Source organism: Corapipo altera, unplaced genomic scaffold (assembly GCF_003945725.1).
Source record: "Corapipo altera isolate COAL_440 unplaced genomic scaffold, ASM394572v1 65, whole genome shotgun sequence".
Classification (NCBI taxonomy): Eukaryota; Metazoa; Chordata; class Aves; order Passeriformes; family Pipridae; genus Corapipo; species Corapipo altera.
The window spans coordinates 6,026,437-6,054,272 of NW_020884891.1; the positions used below are offsets into that span (position 1 = coordinate 6,026,437).

Genomic DNA, 27,836 nt, shown 5'->3' on the forward strand with positions numbered 1-27,836 from the left:
ATATAAATATTAAATGGGTGAACCACAGTGTGACTAATTGTCTAACAGTCAGACTATTACCTAGACTGTAATAGGGAGTGCATTTTCAGGACCGTTTGAGTGGGTATAATGAGATGGTATCATACAGTATTTTTATTAGAAACTTCAGGCAGTGTATTTCAAACTGCCAGGGCAGTTAGATAAGCTGAACAATTAAAAATAAATGGCTTTGGAGCTTGGTGTTTTGATAAAAACAGATAATTAGGAGAAGATGCTTTTCCGACAAGAGTATAATGATTTGGTGTTGGCTGGTGTGAGCAGCACTGGCTTGGAAACTTGTAATTTGGCTCCTGTGGGAGTGAAGGGGGTGGGCACAGAGCTGGAAGGAGCCCACTCTCATTTAAAGACTGGACTGAGATATTTGCTCTCTTGATCTGGTGGTGATGGAGCAAAGGCAGAAAGTGCAGACCTTGGTAGCTTAAAATTTAGAAGATGGAATAACTGAATTGTTCTGATTTTTATTACTAATGCTTTGAAGCTAATCTCATAAATTTGGGAGCTCGGTGACAATTTTTATGGTGACAATATTGTAAAAGCAGTCCAAAGGCTGTGTCATAGTTGGGGAAAATGCATTTCCTAAGCTTTAAACCCAAATGCTCTCAGAGAAACAAACCCTGTAAGAGCAGCAGTGGCTCCATCTGATGGGTTTTGTAATGCCACAGACAAAAGTAATTATGCTGCTTAGAAGAGCTTTTGTCTCCTGATAATGTTGTTAAAAACTTGCAGTGTAGTGTAAATCATAACGGAACAAATCTGGAGGCTGCTCTTATTGCTGCCAGGGGAAATTCTCTTAGATTTTGTTTTCTTGCTGCTCAATATATTGCAAACCTTTTGCAAGTTGGTAAATAAATATTACCTGCTGTTTGAAAAATGACTTGGGGTTCATCTCACCAGTAGTGCCTGTGGCAGCCAGGCTGTTATTGCAAACAGTTGTTCCTCTCTTGGTGAGCTCTGTTGTGTGTGTTTTGGGAACACAGGCTGTTGCGATCGGCCTGAAGTTGTCTGATTCATTGGAGATATTAAACAAGTGTTTCCTTCTTAGAGCTCACTCACATGTGGATTCCTCTGGCTCCTTTCACCCTTTCCAAGCAGTACCACGGCAATTGCCAGGTCAGATAATATTTGGTCAAACTTAGAAACCCCAAAACTTTTAGCATTTCCTTGATGAACATTTGAATTCCAATCCATGAACATTGGTGGTGTTTTTGAGTGGCTGAGCACTTTTGGCTTTTAGATATATGGGACTTTTAAAGGTTTGGGAACCCTGGGCCTGCAGGGGATGCAGTGACTGCATTAGTAACAGATTAATTAACTGAAGAATTTTCCACCATCCTGCCTGGACAGCCATGTTTTTGCCTCAGGATGGAAGTGATTCTCATGGGCTGAGGGATTCCAGTACCTAGTTGTCTCCTGATATGATTTGTGTCCTGAGGAGTGAAGGGAGAGGTTTTACCATCAGCAGAGAAGTGCCACAGAGCAGGAAGAACCAAGGCAGCTTGGCAGGTAAAGTCTGACCAGACTGGAGGCTCTCTGACCCCTGCAGTTATTGCTGTAACTTGTTCAGAGAGTCAGGCCCTGTGAGCACGGACCCTCCAGAGACACGAGGAGAGCCATTGAAGCCTCAAAGAGGGACTTCAGCAAATCCACTGAGCTTCAGGAATTGGGCCACTTGCATCCCTGGAACAGTTGCATCCACAAATGAGGTTCACTGGGGGAGAAGATGCATGTTCATCCCTAAAAGGCATTAAAGTGCATTTTGGGATGTGGATCTGGTGAGATTTGAAAATGGTCCCACGTGCAAGACAGGGAATCACTGCATGCCACATTTGCAGCCTGTAGCCTGGGGTGCTTCCAAGCAGCAGTGTTCTGGGGAAGGGGCAGTGAATCACCAAATGCATTATCATCTGCAGAGAGAAATTCAGCTGAATGCCAGTGATCCGTGTTGATCTCAAGGGAGGTTTCTGCTGCATGGAAATCAGTTTCTTGTTTGTTTTACAGTTTGGGATAGTGCATGAGAATTCACCACTCTTCCACAGAGTCTTGAAGGAGATGGCCCTGAAGCTTTTATGGGGTGTAGGAACATGATGGTGACAACATGACCTCGTCTAAGATTACTTGCCTGATTGTCTCCCAGAAAATAAAACTAAACCTTGCTGTTACTGGCTCTTGATAGTGGAATAACAAACATGTTGTAGTTCCTGCACTGTGAAGATGGTCAGGATAAGACATTAAGTGTGGGAAGACAAGTTTTTGAGCAAACAATCCTTTGCAGAAGTGCAAATGGGAGTTGGGAGCTCAGCTCCTGACAGGAAGTGGAAGCAACCATGGTAGGAGTTCCCCTGCTCAGAGAGAGCTTTATGGTTGCAGGGTTTCTGTGGCTGAATGTCAAGAAGCAGGAAAATCGAGGTTGTAGGTGCAGTTTTAATGCCTTGGTGTCCACGTGCTGAGGGGTGCTTGTGTCACACAATCAGGGGTGCACAAGTCACACGGTCCTGCACCTCCATCCATCTTTGTTCCCTTCCAAGGTGCCCCATGGACCTGCTGCTGATGCAGCACGTTTTGCTGTGCAGCTCCCTCACCATTTCCTGTGCCTTTCTCAAAGAGGACTTGCATAGTATGGTGTGTGATACCCAAAGAAGGGCAACTGCTCATGTGGGAAAATTGTCTTTGCAGCAGAACCAGAGCAGCACAGTATTGGAGGGGCAAGCATGAAGCCTGTGGCATGTCGTGGTGCCTGACAGCCGTGGTGGATCCTGTTGTTCCCTCCTCCCTGCTGTGTGCCAGCTCACACCTTCTCCCAGTGGGAGGTGGTTCCGTGTGGCTGCTGTGGTGCTTTTTTTTGGTGAGCAGGTATGGGGGGCAGAGGGACCATAGACCCCCCTGTTCCCAGCAGCAGCACCTTTCCAAACACCTTCTGCTGCTTGTGAAGCTGCACTTGCTGAGCTTGGACCTGGAGGTGCCATCTCTGGAGCTGTCCCAGCTCTGCAGCTGCCATCAGATTTTGGCTCTTTCCTCTCCAGTGGGATGCTGTATGGGAATGGCTCACTGGGGTCGCTCGTGCTGGCTCCTTGCAGTTCAGGCAACTGCATCACATAATCTCTTAAATAAACCCATCAAGTTGCAGACGTGGCTGGAGCCTCCTGCAGCCTGGGGCAGCCAGTAGGTTAATCCGGAGCTCCTCTGGCCTCGCCATCGACCCCTTTGAAGTTGCTGCAGCTTAGGAGTGAACGTGCTTTCTCAGGAAAGCTGGCATTTTTACTAAGCAGCAGACTCTTATTATCTGAGCTGAGAAGGCAGTGATTTCCTTCTCCTGCCAGTAATCCCCACTCAAGGCACTGTTATGCTCTTTTACGATTTATTTTCTCTAATTGCCAGTTTGCAGTGGTCATGCAGCTCTCCCTGGGCTGCGTTCTGGGAAGCTTTTACACTTTGAAAGGAGCTTAGTCCTACTGTTCTGGCTGCTGGAACTGGGCAGCAATTCCTCTCCAGGTGCTTCAGCAAGAGTCCTGCCTGAAAAATAAGTAATAGCCCATGCTGTTCAACTGGTGCCTGGTACCTGTGATCTACAGTAGATTCAACTGTTTCGTGCATCCTTTGGGAGACCTGATAACCTGCCCTTGACTGAGGTGGTATAGCAGGTCCCTGGCAATTTTCTCCTGGATTATGGGGTCTTCATTCTACTTCCCATCCCTGTCTTCCAGCTCAGGGGGCCAGGTATCTGAAGAACACCTGGTCTTACTATTAAAGACTGAGGCCACAAAGGCGTTAAGTACATCTGCCTTTTCCTTGGCCTTTGTCACTGTGCTTTCCCCTGCATCCAGTAAAGGAGGAAGATCCTCCTGAACCCTTCTTTTGTTGTTAATGTATTTACAGGAACACTTTTTATTCTGTGCTGTGAGTGCACAGTACAGTGATGGCTGTGCAGTACCTTTGCCTCCTGAAGTCGGGAGCAATTCTGATGCTTTGCTTTGTCAGGGTATTCACTCTGCTTCAGCCAGACCTGCAAACTGATTGCTTTCAGTGGCAGCTTTTGAAAATATCCCTGAAATAAAAAAAAAATAAAAAAAGAAGAAGAAAGAAAAGATTGAATTATCCTCCAGCAATGGGAGTTTCAATAATGCCATGTTATAAGCAGGGCAGATTTTACCAGCAGCAAATCCAGGCTCTGGGATTTTTTGGGGGATCAAAAGCCCACGTCGTTTCTGTAATGCGCTGTTCCCTCTGTTTCCTTGTGAGGCTCCCTCGTGGGAGCACAGGGGACTGACCTGCAAAGTTTCCTCCTCTGTGAAGTGCTCAGAGCCTGACCGTGGGTCACCGCAGCTGCTGGCAGCTGGGGATTTGCTGTTCCTGAAGCCAGTGCTTTGTGAGGGATATTTCAGAATAAGCACCTACTACAGGAGTTGGGTGGGAGAGATTTTGGATGTGCAAGACTCCTTTTTCACAAAGTTTTATTATTTCTTGCATCTATTAATAGGGTAGCAGGAATCTCCATATGCTTTTATAGTCCCTGTTGTGCTTTCTAATGGATATATGCAAAAGCTCCAAGGTGCATAAAATAGACACTCTCAGCCAGTTATTATGATAAAAATTATGTGCATGTCATGACCTTTAGAGCAGTGGGACTGTGTGTGCATGCTCTGTTGATATGCCACTGTTCTCCATTCCTTTCTGAAGCGTTTCTCGCCGTAGGAGGTTTGCATAGGAGCTTGGAATATTTTTGTAATCAGCGAAGAGTCTTTTGGCTCTGATGATAACTGGAAAAGCACAGAGGAGCGAGAAAAGGGAAGAGGGATGACTTTTTCTAAAGGAACTAACAGAGAAGAGGTTAAAGGCGGATGGTGAGGCACAGCATGAAAATCCTGGCACCGTCTCCAGTGCTGTCAAAAAAACGCTGGTCCAAAAAGTTCTTTGTGCTCTTAGAGGAAAAAGCTATTCTGGTGCACTTAAGGATAAAGAAGGGGAAAAAAAAGTTTTGTAATCCATGTGCCCTCTTTAAAGAGATGTTTTTTGTTTTAAAACTTCTAAAAACATTGCAACCAGAATTTGCTCTGCTTGCACAGCCCACTCTGTGTCAGACTCACCCTTGTGCTGGAGAGCTTTGCCGTACTCTGTATTGGGGTGAGGGGCAGGATGCCAGCTGTTATGGAGAAGGAGGCATGGGGGAGAGAGGAGTCCTGTGTCCTTGCACCACTGCATCCCTCAATCTGTGCTGTTAGGAAGGGATTGTGCTGTCTCCTGGGATTGCAGATGGTTGTTCTGGGCTTGCTGGGACAGTCTTGGTGCAAGCGTCAGGAGCTGTGGACAAAATGCTTCAGCAGCATGCCTGGGGTGTGTGCAGGCACCAGATGGGATGGAGACAGTGTTTGCAGAAGTATATCAGTAATTTCTGCTTTGGTCTCTGCTTACACCACAGCTTTCTGCATGCTGTGGTGGAGGGCAGCAAACAGCACTTGGTCCCTGTCCCACCAGGGGTTCCTGCATAGGATGCACCTGGGAAGAAAGAGCTGTAAGTCCTGGAGATGTGATGGTCTTAAAAGCTCTTGAGCAAGGTGAGAGGTTATGCAGGGCGAGCAGCAAGGCCTGACATTGCTTGTGATAGTGTTGATACTGAACCCCTGTGGAGACGTGTCAGGCCACGCTCAGCTGCATGCCAGCCTTAACAAATGGGGAAAATAACACTTATGGCTTTAAAAATTAAACATTCCTTTAATTATTGAACATGAATAATTTTCATGCAAATTGAGCCTGGATGTGTGTTTCCAGAGTGACACAGCTGAGAGCAGTTACATTGTAGGGTGTCAGTGACCTGTGAACTGAGAGGCTGTTCATTTTATTTAGCATTTTATGAATAGTACCCTGGAGGGTGGGACTCAAGCTGGTAGAGAGAGTTGGCCAAAGAGAAAGACTTTAGTTTACACTAATGCCACCCCCTTCTAATGCTTCAACATGCTAACTGGTGTGTGTGTGCATAGGTATGTTGTTTTTACATAGTGGGGTATGGATATTTTGGAAATCTCCTGATGAGGAGGGCTATAATTAAAGGAATAACTGTGCAGTGACTGTGCTGCTGGGAGCTTCCGTGGTCACCTCATGGGGGAGGTGTGGACAGAAAGTCCTCAAGTCTTTGAAGGGGTAAACGCACCATGGTTTTTCCTGGCAAAACAACAATCTCTGTCTAAAACTTGAGTTTCACGGGACAGTTTGGCACAACCTGATGTGTGTGAGAGTGGTCCTGACTGGGCACCCACAGATAGACCCAGCGTCACAGGCTCTCAACATTGAACTGGACCTTGGAACAGCTCTCATCCAGGGCAGATGAAACATTGGATCTGCAACTGAAGTGAGCCAGGTGCATTTGGGAAAACTACAGCACTGTGGGGGCTTTTCCAATGGCTTGGAGGACACTTAGTGCTGGGTGTTGAGTCAAAATATCCTCTGTTATTAAGCACCTATAAATATTTTCCTTTTCCTAATGGAATGTCAGCATTTACTGTTTCCTGATTTTAAGCATTGTACAGTTTGTCAAACATTTATCTCTGCCTTAAATTAAGTCTGGAGATAGAATTCCTGTTAATTTCAAATCAATATAAAAGGGGGAGAGAAAGAAATTGCAGTCTAGCCGTTTTCTTGAATCAATATTTTCTTTAAAAGCTGAAATGTTAACTAGATCATAGTTTTTTTGCCATTTTGAAATGTAGCTTCTGTTTAAAGAATTTATGCATTTCCCCTGAAAATCGCTGACGCTGGTAAGTTTTGCAGCAGGCACAGCTGCCAGCAGGTGTTTGACCCAAGGCAGGCAGGATGGGGCCAGCTCTGGCAGCGGGGATGTGGTAGAACATTAAACATTATCCTCCTTGTTTCTGAGCTCGTTGTCTCTTAATAACACTTTTTTTTTTTTTGTTCTGTTTTGCAGAAGCCTTTGAAATTGTAGTACGGCATGCAAGAAACTTCACCAACAGCATGTTTAGGACCCACTACAAGAGCATGGGGCCCAGAGCTCTTAAATTCGTTGGAGAACTTTTTACTGATGTCTCTCTGTACATATTGGGCTCTGACATCAGTGTTAATGACATGATAAATGAATTTTTTGACAGTTTGTTCCCTTTGGTTTACTCCCACCTGATTAATCCCGGCTCCCCCGATCCTTCTTTGGAAATGGCGGAATGCCTGCGGGCAGCCAGGAGGGACCTCAAAGTCTTTGGTAACTACCCGAAGGTGATGATGACGCAGGTGTCCAAGTCACTGCAGGCCACGCGGGTCTTCCTGCAGGCGCTGAACCTGGGGATTGAGGTGATAAACACCACGGACCACCTGAAGTTCAGCAAGGACTGCGGGCGGGCGCTGCTGAAGATGTGGTACTGCTCGCACTGCCAGGGGCTGCTCCTGGCCAAGCCCTGTGCCGGCTACTGCGGCGTGGTGATGCAGGGCTGCCTGGCGGGCCTCGTGGAGATCCATAACCACTGGAGAGAGTACATCGGGTCTCTGGAGGGGCTGACCAAAGGCATGCACGGCATCTATGACATGGAGCATGTCCTCCTGAACCTGTTCTCCTTGGTGCGGGATGCGATTGTCCACGTGCAGAGGAGCGAAGGAAAGCTCTCAACAACTGTGAGTAAATCTCTGTAGTTCCCCAAGCTCGCTGCTGTGGCAGGGCTCATGTACCATGAACTCTATGTGCTGAAGCCATCCTGTCCTTTTCCTCCACCCAACAAACCCCAGATGCCTCAATTACCAGCTCCTGCTCTCCCATTCTGATTTTTTAAAAAAACTTTTGGTGACATTTGAAACTGGTGTTTGCAGGGCCTGTGTTTCAGTTAAGGGCTGTTCCTCTGTTCAGGTTGGTCAGAGCAGAAGGGTCTGGACTTACCCTGGCATCAGCTTTGTAGCTGGGGTGTGAGGTTGGAAGCTGAGGCGTCCCAGCATTTTCAGTTCTTCCTGTGTGCTGTGCTTACCTTGAGTAGTTATGAAAGGCTGGTCCTGCTTTCCAGGTGTTCTCTTCCTCCTTTAACATCACTAAAATGTACATCCAAAGAGATGCCAAGTAGAGGCACATGCTGTGGCATGCATCCCCTGATTTACCAAAGGAAATCTGATTCTCCATCTCTTGGTAACTCATTCCAGTTTTGGGCTACATTTAATCGCAGGGATGAGATCATTTCTTATTTATTAGAAGTGACTTGACTCTTTAAAAAAAAATTGTGAATTTCTGAGCCTCCTGAGAAATGGAGGCTTTCTTGTTCCAAAAATCCTGCTACTCTGTTTGAACACCAAGGGCAAATGTACTGTGGTAATACAATGCTTGTTCTGCAGAGTAGATTTTTCTTAAGACGCAATTGAGCTGCTCCATGTAGGTAGGGTAGAGTTGGGAATGGGGCAAAGGTGCAGGAGTGTTGTAATAGTTTGCTTAAAGCCAACGATGATTAAAATCTGACACTTGTTTCCCTGTTAGCTGCTTGTTCCTGCCATTCTTGACTCCTGTTTACAAAAGGGCTGTGTTTATGTAGGTCACTGTACTACTTGCACTGTGAGTAACTCTTATCTTTTTTTTTGGGCACTGTGGAAATGTATCAGCTTATGGATTTTGAGCTATGTGGCACTCAGCCAGCAGCACTCTTCCCTGCTGTTTGCTGTGCCTTCTTTGCTCGCTGATTGCCCAAGACATGCCACCACACTTGTGCAGGCTGTGAAATAATGAGGTGGCACTCGTGTGGTGTCACACCACCTGGGTAGTTTGGCATACATGGAGAGAGCTCTCTCTATTGCTTAGAAGGGATTTAGGGACCACACTACAGTAAGGTGGATTACTCTTGTGTTGCAGTGACCAGGAGGAGGCTGTGGCTGGGCTGAGTGTTGGTCTCCTGGGCAGATGGGTGCAGGCAGGACTCATGAGCAGCATTTTAGCCTCCAGAGGAGCCTCCAAGGTGCAGGACCTTGCCTTTCAACCTGCCTTAGGCCCTTTCTGCAGAAAATCCCAGTTTTATAGCATCCTGCCAAACACTTCCTGTGCAGGGAGGTTTCAGCTGGCGGCCCAGGAGCAGCAGCTCTGGTACCATGGAGCCAGGAGGGGTTCTTCTCCCTTCTCCCAAAACCTGTTGATCCCCTCTGAAACAGCAAAGGAGCAGAGATGTAACTGTAGGTTTAGCTTGAGGTCAGGTGAGATGGAGAAGTCATGTTACAGGTGATAATGAGAGAAAACCCAGCTCAACTCTAAGTCCAGTTGGCATTTCCAAGGCAGTAAGAAACAAAACTTACTTCCACTTCTAGTGTGAGCCTATTTGATCTCAAAATAGTTGACATATTCAGTTTTGAACAAGAGCTTCCAACGTGTTTTGCACCAGCAAACCTGCTGTGCTTGTAGGTACTAAGGCAGAACAAAAGCATTGCCCTTGCAGGCTGTATGCCGGGTTTCATGAGCATAGGCAACGTGTGCATCACTGTACGATCCTAAAAGGATCAGTGTTTGTCCTCCTGTGTCCTTCTTTTATTGGCACAACAACAAAAATGCACTTTTTCTTGAAGATGTCCATGTATGCAGTTAATGAACTTGACTGTCACTTTTATTGACACCTTGATCTGTCTACAGAGAACAAGTAGATGAAGTGCCACTAAAAGCACAAGCCAAAGCAGTAGAGCTACAATCTGCTCATCCTCTGCCAAACCAGAACATACACTGACTTCCTTTACAATAAAAAATTAGTGGACATTGCAAAACCATTGTGCTTTCGTACTTGATAGAGCTGTTTGAATTCATTAGTGCCGTATGTAGTTAGGTACTTATTTAAACATAACTCCTCTTGATTATTTAATACTTGAGTGATTCTTTTATTTGCTCTAGAGACATTTTTGAGTTATAGGAGTGCAGAGGAAAAAAACCCAAGCCAAGGAAACCTAGTTGCCTGGCAATTGTACTAAAAGAGAGGGCCACTGGGTTCTTGAAGTTTGTTTTTAAAACACTGATGTTGCTCAGCTAAGGCTCTGATATCAAACCTGAGCCTAGAGCAACTTTTTTTTAATGAATGAATGTATGAGCTGTTCAGTAGAGAAATAAGGCAGTAATGGAAGCACTAACAATCTTAACTACAGCGTTGCAGATGGCCTGACTCTGATAGCTGGGCTGCATCTGGGGTAATCTGGGGTAAATCTCTCTGTAAGATATCACTCTGTATGTGATAGAATTTTTTATTTAGCTGTGCTAGAATGAAAGTTTCTTGGTTAAACTTATCAGCACATATTGAGTTTCAAAGAATATACCCAGAAGCAAACAGTTGTATTTACTGTTATCCTGTAAATATGATTGATTTTAGACACTGTGGTCATATCAAAGAATGAAATGCCACAGAGGTTGTCTTTGAAAATGTAAGGGTGTAGTTCTGGCCTGGTTCCTCATATTGACCTCTTTTATCACTGGCCTTGGCCTCCATTGCTTCCATTCTATTCACCTGCGTGGTATTAAGAATAATGATTGATTATTTAATTGTCATTAAAATCCCCTGGAATTATGGAAAACTTATCTTCCATGCCCATAGTGATTATAGCCTGACTGACAACACTACTGCCCTTGCCTCGCCTTTGGGCTTCTTTTGTCTTTCACAGCATTGGTGGCATTTCTGCAGCAGTAGTTTTTCCTCCTGGTGTTTCAGATCCTTGGGTGTGTTACCTGACTGAGCATCCTTCCTGCATGTGGTTGTTCCTCATGCCCCCTTGCCACCCTCCCCTAGGTTGGGTATGGGCATTCACATGAAGACCTGGACCCTTTTATAGCTTGCAGCAGACCTGGCTACAAAGGGCATGTGAACTTGAGCTCCAGAGGTGTTGCAGAGACTCCAAGTAGGTTTCTGAGCAGCTCTGCAGTTCCCAAGATGAGGAAGTCATACTGCTGTTAATCTGCTTTTGGGGACTGTGTGCCTCCAGGCATGCATTTAAATGTGAGCCTGTGTGTTCCTGGTCTGTAAACAGCAATGCAGAGGAGTGAATTCAGTAATATGGCAGTAAACAGTTCCCATCCCAAGCCTTGCTTTAGTAGCTAATTTGTCAGTGGTAGTGTGTGTTAGGGCTTTATTATTTCTACAATTTGTCTGTTTAAAAACCTCACCCCTAAACCATGCTATTAAAATACTTTATCAAGGAGGCTGACTCTCAGGGCACATTGGGAAAAAAATTTGCTGTCTAGGGCTATATCTATATTAATTTTCCAATCTTCCACTTTTTCCCTGGTTGAAAGTCTGCCTAGTATGTCCACCTCTTGTAGATGTTTTAATCTTCAGTGTAGGGAAGAGCAATTTTAGTCCATCTGTTTGTGCTTTTTACCACAAACCAAGGCAACTGGGAGAGATGCAGTACAAAAAAGCTTAATGGAGTATTCAATCCCAGCACTTCTAAAAGTTAATGCTTTCACTGTTGTTGGAATTACAAGAGAAACAATCTGTCTGTGTCTTGCATAGCTAATAGTTGATCTCCTCTGGGGTTACAATCATAGAATGGTTTATGTTGGAGCAGATCTTAAAGATCATCAAGTCCCAACACTCCCTGCCGTGGGCAGGGACACATTCCACTAAACCAGATTGCTCAAAGGCTTGTGAAGTCTGGCCTTGATGGGGCAGCCACAGCTTCTCAAGGCAACCTGTGCCAGGGCTCACCACCCTCACAGTCAAGAATCTCTAATCTAAACCTGCCCTCTGTTAATTTGAAGCTATTCCTTCTCGTCTTGTCTCCATGCCCTTGTCAAAAGTCCCTCTCCAGCTCTCTTGTAGCCCCTTTGAGTACTGGAAGGTGCAGTAAGGTCTCCCTAGAGCCTTCTCTTCTTCAGGCTGGACAACCCCAACTCTCTCAACCTGTCTCCATAGCAGAGGTGCTCCAGCCCTCTGATCACCTTTTTCACCCGTGCTCCAACAGGTCCATGTCCTTCCTCAGAGCTGGATGCAGTGCTCCAGATGGGTCTCAGCAAAGCAGAGGGGCAGAATCACCTCCTTCACCTGCTGCCCACACTGCTTTTGATGCAGCCCAGGACACAGTTGGCTTTTTGGGCTGCAAGCACACATTACTGGGTCAGGTTGAGTTTCTCATCCACCAACACTCCCAAGTCCTTCTCTTCAGGGCTGCTCTCAATCCATTCTCTGCCCAGCCTGTATTTGTGCCTGGGATTGCCCTGACCCACCTTTCAAGCCTGTCCAGGTCCCCCTGGATGACATCCCTTCCCTCCAGCACATCAGCTGTGCCACTCAGTGTCATTGACAAACTTGCTGAGGGTGCACTCGATGCCACTGTCCATGTCACTGACAAAGATGTTGAAAATTGCTGGTCCCAGTGTCGACCCCTGAGGAATGGCATTTGTCACTTGTACACTGAGACATTGATTGTGACTGTTTGAGTGTGACCATTCAGCTAATTTCATCCACTGAAAAGACAGGGTTCCCTACCTTAAGCCAGCACTGTAAAATCATTTTGAAAGGTTACAAGGCTGAAGTGTGGAGACTGCTGATTTGACATGGATATTAATTTATCTACAGAAATATTTTTCTTAATGCTTTTTTCCACTCCATAACTCGTCAGGGTTTTGAATCCATTGCAAGAGAGTGGGAATCAACAGGCAACTCACAGCACAGTGAGACACAAACCAAAAAAGGTGTGGGGGGGTCTTGGGGTGAGGCTGTAGCCATGTATTGCATTTGAGGAGGAGGAAGCCCTGTAGGTGTGAAAGGGATGTGGAATTTGGCTGCTCCTATGTGCCCAGCAGGGCATGTGTCCCCTCCCAACCCTTTGGATGGTGTTGTCAGAACTTCTCCTGCCCTTTGGCTGTCGTGTGGAGCCTCTCTGTCTGGACACGGAGCTGCAATTGCCAATCCTTTCTCACACAGCGGGACTCCCTGCTTGGCAGGACATTTATGTCTTTGTGTAATTATGGTTGGGTACAGAAGACACTGTGGAGCTGATGTCTCTGTAACATTGACCAAATCTGGGAATGAGAACAGGTTGCAAAGGAATACAAGATTAGTCTTAAAAGTTTCATAGAAAAAGTACATTATGAAAAACACTGGCAACTCACCATCAAAAAAAAAAAATATCAAGAGATTTCAGTTAGTTGAGGCTTGTCAGGCAGATGTGTCCCAGCCTGGGCATCTGCATCCGAAGGGACAGAGGCAGAGACAGAAGGGCTGAGAGAGAGCTGCCCAGCCCCTGCTGTTCCCCTTGCAGTTGGATGAAGTGTGCAGCTCTACCTGCAAGCATTGCCTAGAAAGAAAAGAGCAGGAAGCTCAGCAAAGCCTTTTTTTTTTCCACCCAGAATTGATGGCTGAGTTTCTAGAAAATCCTATTAAATTGCAAAATTAACCAGACCTTTGTTCAACCATTCACATGCATCTGTGCTGAGGGGAGCAGGTTGGAGGAAGGGTGCCAGTGCCATACAAGAACAGCATGTAATTCCCAATGTGCTTGTCCTGTGAGAGGATCCTTGCTGTTTTACTTCCCCATAAACACCTTTAAAAGACTGCTGAGGTCTGGGTTAAGTAGGTTATGCAACCATTCTGCTGAGGTGCTGTGGAGGTGATGCCACAGTGCAGGCTGAGTTTGCTGTTATCCCAAAGCTGGAATGCTCACCTCACCTGGCTCAGGTAGAGTGCCTGGTGTGAACCTAGCTCTGATGCTGGCCTTGGGAAGCTGCCAGGGGAGCCCCAGGCAGGAACAGAGTGAGACAAGCTGGATGCTTGTTTGCCCTAGATTTTTAGGGAATCCTGGCAGGGAGTCCCTGAGCGTGCTGTGAAGATAACCAGGTACTTTGGTTAGTTGTATCACCATGGAGAGGAGCATTGCTCTTCTGCAGTTGGTGTACAGGTTAGCACTACCAGCAAATACACAGGGATGAAAATCAAAAATAGAGAGACTTTTGGCATGCAGAGTTGAAAATATCACCTGTTGCCATGCACAGTGATTTAATGCATTTGTCAGCACGGTGATGCCGGAGCTGTTTTCTCTGGGATCTGCTTTTGGAGCTGTCTCACCTGGTAACTTGCTGGAAGCTACTTTGCTCGATGGGATGCAGCAGCAGGGAGCTCCAGTGAGTTTTCATATCTGCTAATGGATTTTTCTTTCTGAGCTAGAGCTGGCAAGAGACTTGTGAGGAAAGCTTTGAAATTACAGTGGTGTTCGCAAAGTCCTTCCCTTTGAGATGCAGGGATTGGTTTCTTTGTACTTTTAATGCGAGTTGCTTTCTGTTGGCATTACTCCTGGGATAGTCAGCTGGATGTACAGCCTCTGTATTTTCAGGTTCTTTATTGGCGAAGTTTAATCCTCAGGCTATTCTCTAATGCTCACTGGTAGCTAGCTCCATTTTTCACTTAAAGCTGGAAATACAGGTGAGGTTTTGGGTTTCAGTGATCTCAGACCCCCCCTTATAGCTGTCCCAAGGTGTGTGTATAATGTACTTTTGTTATCCATTTTGTGATAGGCAGTGTAAGGCGCCTGATAAGGTGTGGTAAAGTAAGCATCTGTTCCCCCTGCAGGATGAAAATAAACCTTATTACTGAGGGCAGTATCAGCAGCATTCCCATTCCTGTGAAAAGACCTTGGGAGTACTATGATTAGTTGTCTGAAGAGGTTTCAGGTAATAAAGATTTTCTGATACTTGTGGAAGTGTATGGCAAGGCGCTGAACTCCCAGGTGTTGATTTTAAGCTAGAAATTCCCATGTTGTTGGTGGCTTGGCTGGTGCTGAATGAGTAAGGGCAAAAATTATTCATGCCTGCACTTTCGTAACCCAATATCAGCAATGTTGATCCAGCTACTTTGGCATGCTGGGCTTCAGTCTCTGGTTTAGTAATCAAAGACACAGTAGCAAATTAAGGGTCTGCATCTCATTTTTGGAAGGGACTTTGGCATGAATGCTCTTGACCATCACTTGCCTCTCTAAGGGAGTGAGACTCAGAGGTTATTCTCAGCCTAGTGAAAGCTTTGCCTCTTGTCTGGCCTGGGGAGGGAGGCCATTGGTGTCACGATTAATTAATTCACTGCTAACAAGTGCTTTGCCTCTGGAGGACACAGGTAGCACACTGTTATGAACTTCGGTCAGCCTTGCCCTTTTCCTGCTGGGGTCCAGTGTGGGCAGAGTGGCATGCTGGTCTGCCCTCTGCTTGCCCTGGTGGCATGGTGAAGCTCTGAGTCAATTTGTCACTGAACTGGGTCCAGATGAAGCAGACTGAGTGTGTGGCACTGTGCAGAGCTGCTGGGTGGAAGCAGTGGCCACTGATGCTCAAACCTGTCACTGCAAAGCCAGAGAAGGTGCCATTGAACATCAGCACAGGTATAATTTAAAAATAGCATTTGATTTTGTTTCAGTTTGTAAACTTTTATATCGCATTATCCTTTTTTGCTCTCCCTCTGTCCTTTTAACTGGATGTGTTCTAGCCTCTGGCATGTTGTGCCATTTCAAGGGAATTTGCAGTAATGCCTTTTTTTTTTTTAATTAAAAGTAGAAGGTAGCTGCTGACAGTGCCCCTTCCTCCCTGCATGCACACGTGGCAGCACATGGAGCATCCTTTGACAGCACATTTGATGTCCAACCCAACTTTGCACTGAAGCTCACATGAATCTGTTCATTGACTTCAGTCTGAGGCAGATCTCTCGGCTGGTGGCAACTTCATCCCCACTACTCTGCAGCTGAAAAGGAGCTTTTTAAGGCCTCTGCATTTTATGGGTGGGAATATCACACAGCACCCACTGAGCCTGGCTTGATCTCGCTTCAGATCATGTGTTGGCTGCAGTGTGAGTGAGATGCACACAGGTTGCATGTGATGAGATGTCTGGCATTTTTTCCAAGCTGGAGTCAGAACAAGCCTAAAGATCTCATGCAGATTAATTACTGGCTCTGTGTAGCTGTCTACATGTACCGTGGCTTGGCCTGTTCCTTGTTTTAGTGGAGGAGCTAATTTGTTGTTTTGCAACTGGCTCCTGAGCATTTAAAAAGATACTTGGTTCTGAGATGCCCTGACATCAGTACAAAGAGCACAGAGAGGTAGTGGGGCAGAATATGGTCTTAACAAATGAAAATGAGGATACACAGCTTTGCAATGTTTTGCAGCTTTCTTCACTACACAGAGCAGCATCTTCTTTTCTCATCCCTTATCACAGCTGGATTGTGCAGCTGGACCCGGGATGCTTTGGGATGTAGGAGAGGAAGGAGCTGGTGACCATGTAATCCAAAGCAAGCTGTGCACACTGCAGGAGAGGATGTGTGGGGGTGCCTGGTCCTTGGGCTCTGAGCTTTACACTTTGAAATTTCAAACTGTCTCATTTTGTGATAAATTGTAATGGTCAAGGACATAATGTGAGGTCTTGAAGTAGATTGGATTTAAGCAGAAAAAACCTGAGTTTCAGTCTGAACCGAAGATCACAGTGTCAGAAAGTTCCCTCCAGGTGTCTTGAGGCTTCTGCTGTCTCAAAAGCTGTGGGAGAGGTGCTGCCTGGGGAGGAGCTGCCCCTCTGAACGGGGAAGGTTGGGGCTGTATTAGCGGATGAGCTTTACAGCTGAATTTCCTTCAGAGTTAAACCAGCCTTAGGCTATAGGTCCTTGCTAAGATTTAGATTTGGTTTACCTGAAGGATGCTGCAAACTGAAGCATGACAGAAACAGTAGACTTTGAGGTCTGAGCTGACCCATCTGGCTTCTGAGGAGCTCACAAAAAAAGTGATATCCATGGTATTAACTGCCTTTATTCTTATTTAGCTTGGTCCAGACTGTCCCTCCAGAAAAGCCATTGCCCTGTGCACTTACTGGTGAATGGTGGAACTGCCTCTGGGGTTCTCTCTCAAAGCTGCCCACATATCTTCCTTTTATCAGAGAGATAAACCCCCTGAGTATCAGCCCAGTGGACACAGCTCCCTCGCTTGCTGCCCAGATTACTGCTGCCTCCTGCAACCTCTATTAACATAGATGCTTTATTAGCAAAATACATTCTGGCCCATTTCCTTTCCTGAAGATTTTTATCCTTGCTTAGACCTGCAGCTTTGCAACACCACACTTGTGCTCACCAATATCCATCTCTCTGTGCTTTTTACGCTAAACCCTCTTTTGGCCTCATTATCCATGACTGCAGTTTCCACTAAGACCTCCATCCGGGGTCATTCGCCGGGCATCCTTCATCTTAACCGTGCTGAGTTTACTTCCAGTGACAGTAACCCCCGTGAGTGTTGCTGTCTTAAAACTAGAACTATCTCTCCCATTAGCAATGCTGATGAATGAGCCAAGAACAAACCAGAAACTTAAAAGCGACCCTCTGCAAAGCAGAAATAGTGCCCAGAGCTGCCTGGGTGGAGCAGTGGCGTTTTGTTTTGCGCTGGAGAGGATGAAGGGCTGGGTTACAATGAGTGGTTTGCTTCATTTTGAATTCTCTGCCTGTGTGCGGTGCTGTGAATGATATCTTTTTTACATCTTATTGTAAAGTGGCTTTGAGGTACCAGGCATGAAAGATGCCATCTACGAATACATTTAGCTGGGAGAAAAATTCCAACAAACAATTCAGGCGGATTTTTTGTCTGTCTGCTGCAGCACCCCTCATTGCTGTGTCCTCATGCCTTGTCAGGCTACTGCAAAATGAACTGGTGACCTTTTCCATCCCTGCCTGTTGTGTTGCCCTCTAATAGGCCCCCAAGGGCATGAAGCCTACTTTCAGAAGGTGAAGTTTGCTGCTAACTGCATTATTTTTCCAAAAATCTGTTTAAGCAAGTGCAGGGTGGCTGAAGAAAGCTGCGCCGACAGCCTACAGCTACTTTGGCAGAGTTATTAATGTTTAAAAAGAAAAAGGAAAGAAAAAGTAAGGCAGCTGTTAGAGAATTTTGCAATTCTTTATGCAGGTGTATCTTTTTAACCTAATCAATTTCCACACCCAATTCTCTTCCACGCTATTGGCAACGGCAGAGATGATACTCTCAGCCACTGACCTGGAGAGAAAAGTGATCTGGGTGGTTACTGAGGATAATTTTGGGGTGACTGTCTTTCTAAATGCTTATTTAGAAATGTGTTTCTAAAGCTTATTAACTCTGGGATTGCACATATTGATCTGTATCATTGTACAGATAAACTTCATACTGCTTCTCTCCAGAGAGCCAGAGTGCAGGTATTTCTGTAGATACCTCCACTGCCTGTGCTGGTATTTAAGTTATCCATTGTCTGTCTCCTCCCTGAGGGACAGCCCAAAACCCATGCAATAGAGGACACTTGAGGACAGTGAGAACTGCATGAGGTGATTCTGGGATGACCCTGAGCAGCAAAACAGCACCAGTAGCTCAGAGCAGATGGACCCCAAAGGGTTTACCCAGAAGATGCTGAAAAATGTCCAGGAAGGACATCTCTGAGCCTTGCTTCATGCAATTCCCATTGCTGGGAGCCAGAAAGAACTTCAGTAACACTACCTGTAGATTTTGGTGCATGATGTTTATCTTTTCAGTGAGTTGTGGAAATGCCCAGCTTACAACTTCCAAGGTGTGTGGAAAGTAACGAAGATAAACAAAATGCATTTCAAGTGTTTAGTCTGTTTTATTTTTTTTTCCCCATCCAATGCTTTCCCCACCTCATTTTGGAATTGTTGTATGTCAGTTTATTGGAATTCACTTCTCATAATCAAATATTAATCCTCAGTTCGATGACATTGATAAAGGTGTTGTGATAAAGTCAAATTAATTTCATTTCTGTCTGAAAACAGCCTATTGTCAAATGCGTCACTTTAATACATTAGTCAGACATGTAGCATTGTAACGAGGTTAAAAGCGCACACCGATTTCCATTATAAAGATATTCTCAATCAAGCAGAAACTAATCTAACGTTGTAAGTCATTCTGTAATTCAATTGTTCTAACCGCAGTACATGTGAAAACAAGATGTCTTACAACAAAATCTCATAAAAGCCCTGCAGATATTTATATCTTTACAGAAAAGAATGATTTACATTTTCAATAAGCCTGATTTGTCTTTGGGAAAATGTAATTCCTTTATCGTGGGCAAAAATCTAATGGGAGCCTTTTTACCTTGTTTGCCACGTTTTTAGTGTATTATCTTGGTGTTGACCCTTAATTGGATTAGGTTAGGCCTGACTGTCAGGGAAAAAAACCTTCCTATGCATCTGGCATCTTCAAAACTAAGAAAAATTCAACAGATGAAGGAAAAAACACAATGAAAAAAGAACACGGCCTTCCCAGGCCCTTTGTTGGCCTTGACTAGATTAATGTTACCAGCAGCTAATCTCTGCTGTGCAGAGATACTTTTACTGCTTTCCGTTAATGACAATTGTTACATTTCTATTTTTGGCTTTGTTTGGGAAGGTCCATAGCTTGGCCATGGGGAGAGCCTCGTGCCCCCCTTGCCAGGAGCTGGATAATGTGCTGTGGGGTTGCTTTGGGCTTCGGTGGAAAATAAATTCTTGTAATTTTTCTGCTGAAGAAATTCAACAGTTTAACTGTTCAAATGATTTGGTGAGCTTTGGTGACTCCAGCTTTGTTGTTTTAGCAGAGAGGTGTTTGGAAAGAGAAAGGTGGATGGAGGGAACAAAAGGTGGCTGCTGGGGGGTTTATTCCTATGGGGACGTTGAAATAAGTAGGGTGATGATCCTTTGTAAGGGATGGGTGAGTGGTAAGGAATGGTGAGTACCAAATCCTTTGGGGTTGGAAGAGTTTTCCATTCAGCATAGAAAGGGAGAAGGGCATTTTATAGCAAAAAACCACTTGGTGTAAAAACCTTTGGGATGGTTTCAGTGCAAGCAGTTATTGAAATATAAATCTAAAAAACTGTGTATGCCTGTGAGCATGGTCTGTGCAGATTGCAAAGCAGGCACTGCATTTACCTGCTTGTTTTGACATCACCAGTTAAAGCAGATTTAGCAGTAAGCCCCGTGTGCTCTATTTTAAATAAATATTACACTTGCTATTGGATTGCTGAGAGAGAGAGAGAGAACTAATTAAGGAGATGGGATATCATCAGTAAATTTTTCTTCCCTGAGATTTTATGAGCAGTAATTTGAAAAGAGCCATATTAAAGTCATTGAGGAACAAGTTAATGCTGCGTTTCTAAGAATATTGTCCTTCTACTCAAAGATTATATTAAAGAATAAACAGTGTACAGTAGCTAATTGCTAGCTGACACATGTTAATGGCTTTGTACTTCCAAAATTGAATCGGTCTGGTTTAAGAAAAAAAAAAGGGAAAAAGTAATGCAGTAGCTTTTTAATTATTTAATGAAGTATTTCTCAAAGTATAATTGAATCTGTGCTCATGGCTGGAGGGGGGAAGAGGGACTGGTCGGTATTGACCACATTTGCAACCCAGCTGACACAACTGCTGTTAAATACCCCGTTATAGGCTCTGACTCCGGCTTGCCGGCTCACATTCCAGACTGATGGCAGGTATCTGTTTTTCCTCTCTAAATGAAGCTGCTAGGAATTTATTTCTCTTGGATTGCTCCTTGCTGTAGTGCCGTAGGCACAAACACGGCGCAATATTAAAACCCACAGAAATCTGCCAAGGAAACCGATTAACCCATGGCAGGAAAATAACAAGCGCACGGCGATTGCCTGGAGCTGTTGTACTGCCTGGCTTTGCCCAGTGATGGCTTTTTTTAAGGTCTTGGTTGGAGCTGGTAATCCCTCAAGCCCATTCCCTGCTTCTCAGTCTGTTGGGATGGAGCAGATTTAATTGCCTGCAATGGGAAGGTCTTCTAGGCACCTGTAGTAGCAATTGTGTGTTATAGTGTGCACAAAACGCAGTTGTATAATTGCAACGTGTTCAGCACCCTTAGCAGAAATGGGCTTCATTGCCTTGAGTCCAAATTTTCTGTCAGGTTAGATGAATCAGTGCTGATGTGGAAATTGGCTGTTGGAGTTTGGAGCATCTTCAGCCTCCTTGGGGAATCAGTCCCAAAGGCAGAGCAGCAGCCCAGGGTCAGAAGCAACCATGCCACCTCATTAGCCATGAAACATGTTGGGGGCTCAGGGCTTCACCAGGAGCTTGGCTCTGGGTGCTGTCACTATTTGCTCCTGAACCTGGCTTTGGTCAGTCTAACATGCTCTGTTTTTCTCTGGATTTTGCTCCCACATCTTCCCTTTTGCTCTGTTGTCACTTTCCAGGCAAGGCTGACTTCACCTTCCAAGAAAAAAGTCTTAGTTTGGTTGTCTAAGAAACATCAGATTGCACAGATCCAACTTGAAACCATAATGGTGCATTAGTATGCCATGGGGCTCTGTTCCAGGAAATATCTCCACTTGGGAAAACTGCTTAAGTGTATGCTGAAAATTAAGCAAAAAATGCTTTTTTCTTGGCTCTCCCAGTTGGTTGGCTGGGTGAGTCTGAGCCCTAGCTGGGGCTCCAGCTGCCTAGTCTAACCATCTGAACTGAAATACCAAATTTTTTGTTAAATATGGAATTAACAAAATGCTGGAGGGAAACGCTAACTTGAAAAGTTGTGCTTTAATTATATGTCATGGATTATAAAGGCAGAAAGAACAACTGTGATCATTTAGTCTGACTTCCTCTCTACCTATAAATAACAATAAACAGCCTTTTGCTTAAACACAAAGCAGCTTTCTTTGGTGGATTAAATGCTCCATGCTGGGGATGCCAGAAAGAAGAAACATCTTGTTTGCATTATTTTGTGTAGGTTTGAAAGGGCTCGACTCAAGCTGAGGTCATGGTTCCTTTGAGAGAAAGGGCATCCTGCACTGGGAGAAGCTGAGTCAGTGGAGGTGGTGGGACACAGTGTGGAGGTGCCTTGTGTGCTGCAGCACATGAACAGTACACTGGGCATCACGTTCTCCTGGGGACAGGCTGGTGTGTCCTAGCGGGAACAGCCACTGGAAACACAGCGCTTGTCTCTGTCTGATTTAAGCCATTTGAACCCTGGCACAGCAGAGCAAAGTGCAGATGGGAATCATCCAGTTTCAGCAATTGGCACCTTTATCAACTGAAATCTTTTAAAAGTCCCCTGTGCTTCCCACTGCCCTGCTGGGCTGCCCTTATGCAGGCTCTGGGGTAGAGTGACTGAGTAACCATGCGATGCCTCAGACCTTCCAGCTCCTGTGTCACCTCTGTCACATCAATACACATGGCTGCATGGGGAGCACATCCTGTTCCTTGACCTGAGAACCAGCCCCAGTTATCCCTTGGGTCACACTGGGGCATGGGGAGGGCCTTGAGCAGCAGCTGGGGTGTGCAAGGGCAGCTGGGCTGTTAGCTCCTCTTCCATTGCATCTTGATCCACCTCTTGTTTTTCTCTCCTTTGGTGGTCACAGCTGTCTTTGCAGACAAGAAATGAGGCCAGGGAGGGAGCACTTATCCATCCTCCCTGGGCCCTGTGTTCCTGCTGTGACACTGAACCTCTGCAAAATGTCTTGTGATGCTCTACATGAAGGATGGGAATCGTGATTTGGAACTAGATGATCTTAAAGGTCCCTTCCAACACAAACCGTTCTATGATTCTCTGAAATATGAACTTATACTTCCTTTTAAAAATACCTCCATAATGCCTTCGAGGTCTGCAAGAGTTGGAAGACCTGATCTTCAAACCAGGTGGTGATGGCCTTTGGTGTAACCTGGACTGGTGGCTGCAGGGGTCTCTGAGCATTTGTAGCGCGTGTTTGCAGCATGTATTGGGCGTCACCGTGGGCACTGGTGTGACAGGCACTCTGTTATTTTAAGCATTAGTGTTTGTGTGCATCTTACACATTATAGCATTGCATTATTTAAGGGTGATGCATTATTAAATGCTCTTCTCCTCAGCATGGAGAGTAGGTCACTTCCCACGATTCCTGCTGCTCTGCATGAGTGAGTTAGGGTGCTGTCTCTTATGTAATCCTTGCAGTCTCAATAGTGGAGATTGTAATACTATAGAGCTGATTAATAACATTTAGTACTCCATTAATGAGGAATTTTAGTGAAGTGCTCATAGAAGACATCTGTGTTACCATACTCAGTTTGTTCTTTCTGCTTGAGTGCCTGAAACCAGAAGAAGAATCATTACTTAGTTAATAATGATGTGCTTCTTAGAATAAAGGCTTGTAAATTCATTTTTATGCCCATAATCATATTTTTCTGCTGTGAGAAGAGTGAGGGAGCTGGGAATTATCTCTTTCCCATCTTCCTGACAAAATGTATATAATGATTAGAAGCATATAATAAGAGTGTTTGTCCTAGCCAAATGTTCTTCGCTCCCGTTAATCAGCATTCGTTTGAGAGCGTGGAAGGCGATGCAATCACTGGGGCAGTGTGGCAGATTTAAATCAGTAATAAAAGCCCTGGGGAAATTAACAAGACAAAACATTAACCACAGACTAAACATTAACATATATTAGCATTTTTATTACACCTGTAGAAATGGTAAATCGGCTTGGTTACTACTATTAAAAAGTTTATGTTCTATCCCACATCATCGCAATGTATATTTTTGGTTTAAGCCCTTTAGAATTTAATTAAGCGGAATTCTATAGCAGCACTTGAGTAATAGACTTCAGGATCACTTTTATGGTGACTTTGAAGATAAACAGGGCACAAATGTGATCTTTATAATGCTAATAATACTTGTGATGTGTAGCGGAGTAGGTTGTTAAAAGAATTGGGGAAGAAGCACCAATGCAGGCAGCTGCAGTACTGAGGCTTTCAGCCTCACTGGTCAAACTGGGATATATCGCTCAAGGATGCTCAGCATTTAGTGGGCACCAGTTGGTTCCTCTGAAGACAAAATGTTTTCTTGATTTCTATGGTCTCTTGATGTTCTGTGCGTACTGTAGCAAATCACCCTTTTAGAGGCTGTGTTCAAATCAATTATAACAGTTAATCGTTTTTCAGTGTAATGTGTGGCTTCTCCCAAAGGAAACTTGTGAATAGGTATAAAATGACTTATGTGAACTCCAGAGAGCAGAGGAGATTGCAGGAGGAAATCTTCAAAAATGAGGCCATCCCCTTGAGGGGAAAAAAATACTGTCTCTTCCTGGAGAATGAATCTGTAAGTAGAAGAGTTCATAGAGAAGACAAATGGAAACTCCATATAAAGTTTAAGCAAAGGTCAAATACAGCAAGCTCTCCTTTAGAGCAGAGTGGAGCACCTGGGCTGAATGAAAAGTGGCAGCAGCAGGTATCCAGCAGTGTCTGATGTACTCTCTTCTTGTCTAAGGGGAAGCTGATTAGCTTTTTTTTTTAATCATCTAGAAAGTTACCTTTAAAACATTCTTATTCTTAAAAGCGATGCTCAGATTGGCAGGAGGATCACATGTGCTGCTTTCCAATCCTTTGCCCCCCTGGATTTGCTTGCTGATGGGCAGGGCAAGATGTTTTTGCCCCGTGTGGACCCACTCCCTCCTACCTGGGCAGCAGAGCAGGTTCCATCTGTAGCCTTAGTGGTATCAGTGATGCCATCCTGCCATAGCCAGGCTGGAAGTGCCTGTGGGGATTCTGCCCTCCATCAGCTGCACCGAAGTTCTGATCCTTGCACAGAACCTGGTACTGTGGGCACTATTTCTTCAATAGAAATTAAGTTTATCTCAGTCATCCCAGTTTTTGAGTGCTTGCAGGTATCCAGTGGATCCGTATTGTGCTTTACACCCATGTGATCGACCCAGCTGGAAGCAGCTGCAGTGGCAGACCTGGTCCCTGGCTGCTCACTGTGCATCGTTCCCACACAGCCGCAGGTTCCCTGCAGTCCTCAGGCGCCTCTTATCTTAAATTAATGTGGAAGCGTTAAAATGGGCTGATAGTGCTACTCCATTAGCTTTGTCCCTGTGTTCCTCTCAAATCAATGTTCCCTCTAAAGCAGAGCCATTACACGGCGTGTGACTCCCCAGGGTGTTGGGAGCCAGCTGCTTCCCCATCGGGCACGGGAACCTTGGCCACAGGCAGTGCCTGAGGAGCTGTGCCTGACGTGAGGATGGTCCCTCCCTGCGGCTGGAATAAAAGAAATGGAGCACTGGGTAGTGGTTGTCAGAAGGCAAAGTGTTCCCCTTGTGGCCTGGGTCACACTCGCATGGAGGACGCTAATTAAATTGGGTAATTAGTGAGTTTGTTAATGAGCTGGGGTAGGGAAATGTTGCTTTGGCTGTTAAAGTATCGGTGGCTTTGGGGGCCTGTGAAAGCTCAGGTCTTTGGGAGGGTTTTGCTTGCCTGATGTCCCCTTCCTACAGTTTTTCAATGGACTGGCAGATTCTTTTAAAAACAAACAAAAAGTCCAACTCCTGTTGCCTAAAAAACACACTACCCTTTGATTTACTTATGCAATTTTTTTTGTGGCCTGGTGTGTCAAACTTCAGCCTGACCTGTGACATGGCTTAAGAGACTGTACAGCTCTCACAGTGACTATACTTTAGATAAGGGCTGGTGTATATTTACAATGCCCCTGATAGTGTGCAGAGCCTGAGGAGAAGAACCAACAGTTCCATTCTGTCAACTGGCTTTGAATTTTGCATTTTATATTTGCGTGGCAATATATAAAAAGGGAGGAAACCATGTATTAACCGCTGTGGCTTGACACTGGTTTGGGACATGCCATCAGATATGCTGCCTTCCTATTGCTGCCCCTCTTGCAGGCACACCACTGTGCTGTGGAGCTGACTGTCCTTGCTCCTGCCAGAGCAGGTGATACCTCCAGAGCTGAAGCATCACACTTTTTTTCTCTCCAAGGCCTGAGCTTGTGTTGTCCCTTCTCTGACTGTTCTGCAGTGGCATTTTTCTGGACTTTTTGGAGCTTGCTTGAAAATAGCCATGGTTAGGAAGAGACTGGGAAGCAGTGTTCATGTGTTCCTGAGCTTGCAGTGGGGACTCAAAAAGAGGGAAAGATGGAAATAAGATTTCTGAGCTGCTGTCCTAGGACCGCTTGTGGCCCAGCAGACTCTGGCAGATGGTTTGTGAAATCCTTCCCTCCCCCCAGAAGCGCACAGGATGCTGCCCCTGCAAATGAGCAGGCAATCTGTTACTTATACATTCACTCACTTTATTTTAAGTTCAAATCTCAGCCGGGTTTTTGTTTGACTAAAAGGTGACAACCATTTCACTGTGACTTCACAAGATGGGCTGCAAGGTTGGTTTCTTTTCCTGAAAAGGTTAGTTGGTGCTTGAATAAATAAATAAGTAAAAACTTGGATGCACTGCTCAAATTTTCTACCTTTTATCCATGAATATTTCATCTGCTGTCCCATGCCACAGCTAACGCAATCCCGTTTGTGATTTCATCCCTCACAGGAGGGATGGTTGGACTCAGTGACCAATGCTTGGACTTGATGATCAACAGTTGGACTTGATGATTGTGCAGGTCTTTTCCAACCTTAATGATCCCATAATTCTAGGAGCCCATGGTATCCAGATGCCATGTGGGGCTGTGAGGATGCAGCTGAGCTGCAGCTCCTGTGCAGGAGTTGGGAGCAGAGGGGCTGAGGTTCCTTTGGTGCTGGGTGGGAGATGAGGCAGCCCTGGTCTGCCCGGCTGCTTTGCCATTTGAACACACTCTGGGGTGGTGCCATTGTTCACACTGTCGCTCCAATCCTCCCCTCCCATTCAGTGCCTCTCTGCATTCTTGGGAAAAAACCTTGATCCTGGACTTGCTCTTCTCTCGGAGTTCAATAGGCTTTGCCAGCTGAAAGCCAGGCTTTGGAAGGGGAAGGAGGGGCTTTTGAAAGAGCTGGGAAGAATCAAAGGGAGTGATCACAAACGGCAGCTTAAATATCTGACCTTTTCCCAGTTCTCTCCTCTACTTTACATGCCCATCCAGAGTGTGGGTGCAACGATGCTGCTTTGTGGCATTGCTTCCTCTTTATCTGCTGTCCTGGAGCTTTTGTGTACCTTGTGTTTCCCTGGAGAGGTTTCATGGCCAGTCTCAACTCTGACATCTGGAGGGGAAAAGTCCACAGACCCTCCTGTGCATCCTCACACTCTCCTGCTGACCTGCCCTTTGCAGGGATGTTGGTACTAACCAGCACAGAGGGCACGGGATGTCGAGACCCATTCCACAGTGGTGGAGTCTCAGGTCTCAAATGCCCTTTTCCAGGTCTCCTGCTGTCCCATGTTTTCCTCCTATTCCTGTCTGCTTGCTTCAGAGGACTACCTGCAAATCCTATGAGAGGGGGATGAGTGCTAAAGGAAGGCCAAAATGTGGTCGTTTTTCTGACTCTCTCCCTCTGTGTTTGAAGCCTGTTACATGATTTAGGGAGTGCAGTAGGGCTGATACATTCTTCTGCAAGACTTGGGTTTGGCATGGTGGAGAGGAGACACAGCCAAGGGAGGGAAGAGGAGAAAAACACAGGTAGGATGCTGCAGAAACTGCTCACTTGGCAGTTGCAGGAGGGGCTGCTTTGGCAGAGGGAACTGCAGGTGCAAAAGGACTGGTGGCAGGATCTATTCCCACCGTGCTGTGAACCAGAAGTTGCAGTGCCCATCTCCCAGGAGGTTTCTATTTTACTTTGTTGTATGGCAGCCTGAGCAAACAAACTGTGCTGCTCTTGATAATGAAAGAGGTGACATTACTAATTTATTTGCCCACCCAAATGCAGGATGTAATAGAACAGAATTAATCTCTTCTCTTTACACATCAGATGCCTGTAGCTTTGGGCAGCGGGTGTGCTTTTAACCTCCAGTGTGCAGCTAACTGGGAGTTTAGCTGACTGCCTTGATTCAGTGTGGCATGGAGATAAATGAGGTTCTGCAAGGAACGGGCATTTTATGGGTATATGTTTGGTCCCAAATCTGAATGTATAAGGTAGGATGAGGCTCACAGAAAGGGAAGTTGGTGTTAGCTGCAGTGCCTTTGTGGTCCCAATAATCAGCCAAACTCCCTTCACAACCCAACATG

At 45.4% G+C, this 27,836-nt stretch overlaps 1 protein-coding gene across 2 annotated transcripts in view; it reads left to right on the forward strand.

Moving 5' to 3' along the window:
- The window catches only part of GPC3 (glypican 3), a 145,799-nt gene that overhangs the window by 57,112 nt on the left and 60,851 nt on the right, over window positions 1-27,836 (forward strand). For both annotated transcript variants that reach the window (XM_027645516.1, XM_027645517.1), the window contains exon 3: window positions 6,953-7,647. In XM_027645516.1, the coding sequence (XP_027501317.1) occupies window positions 6,953-7,647 (695 nt within the window). The remainder of the gene's footprint in view (window positions 1-6,952; window positions 7,648-27,836) is intronic.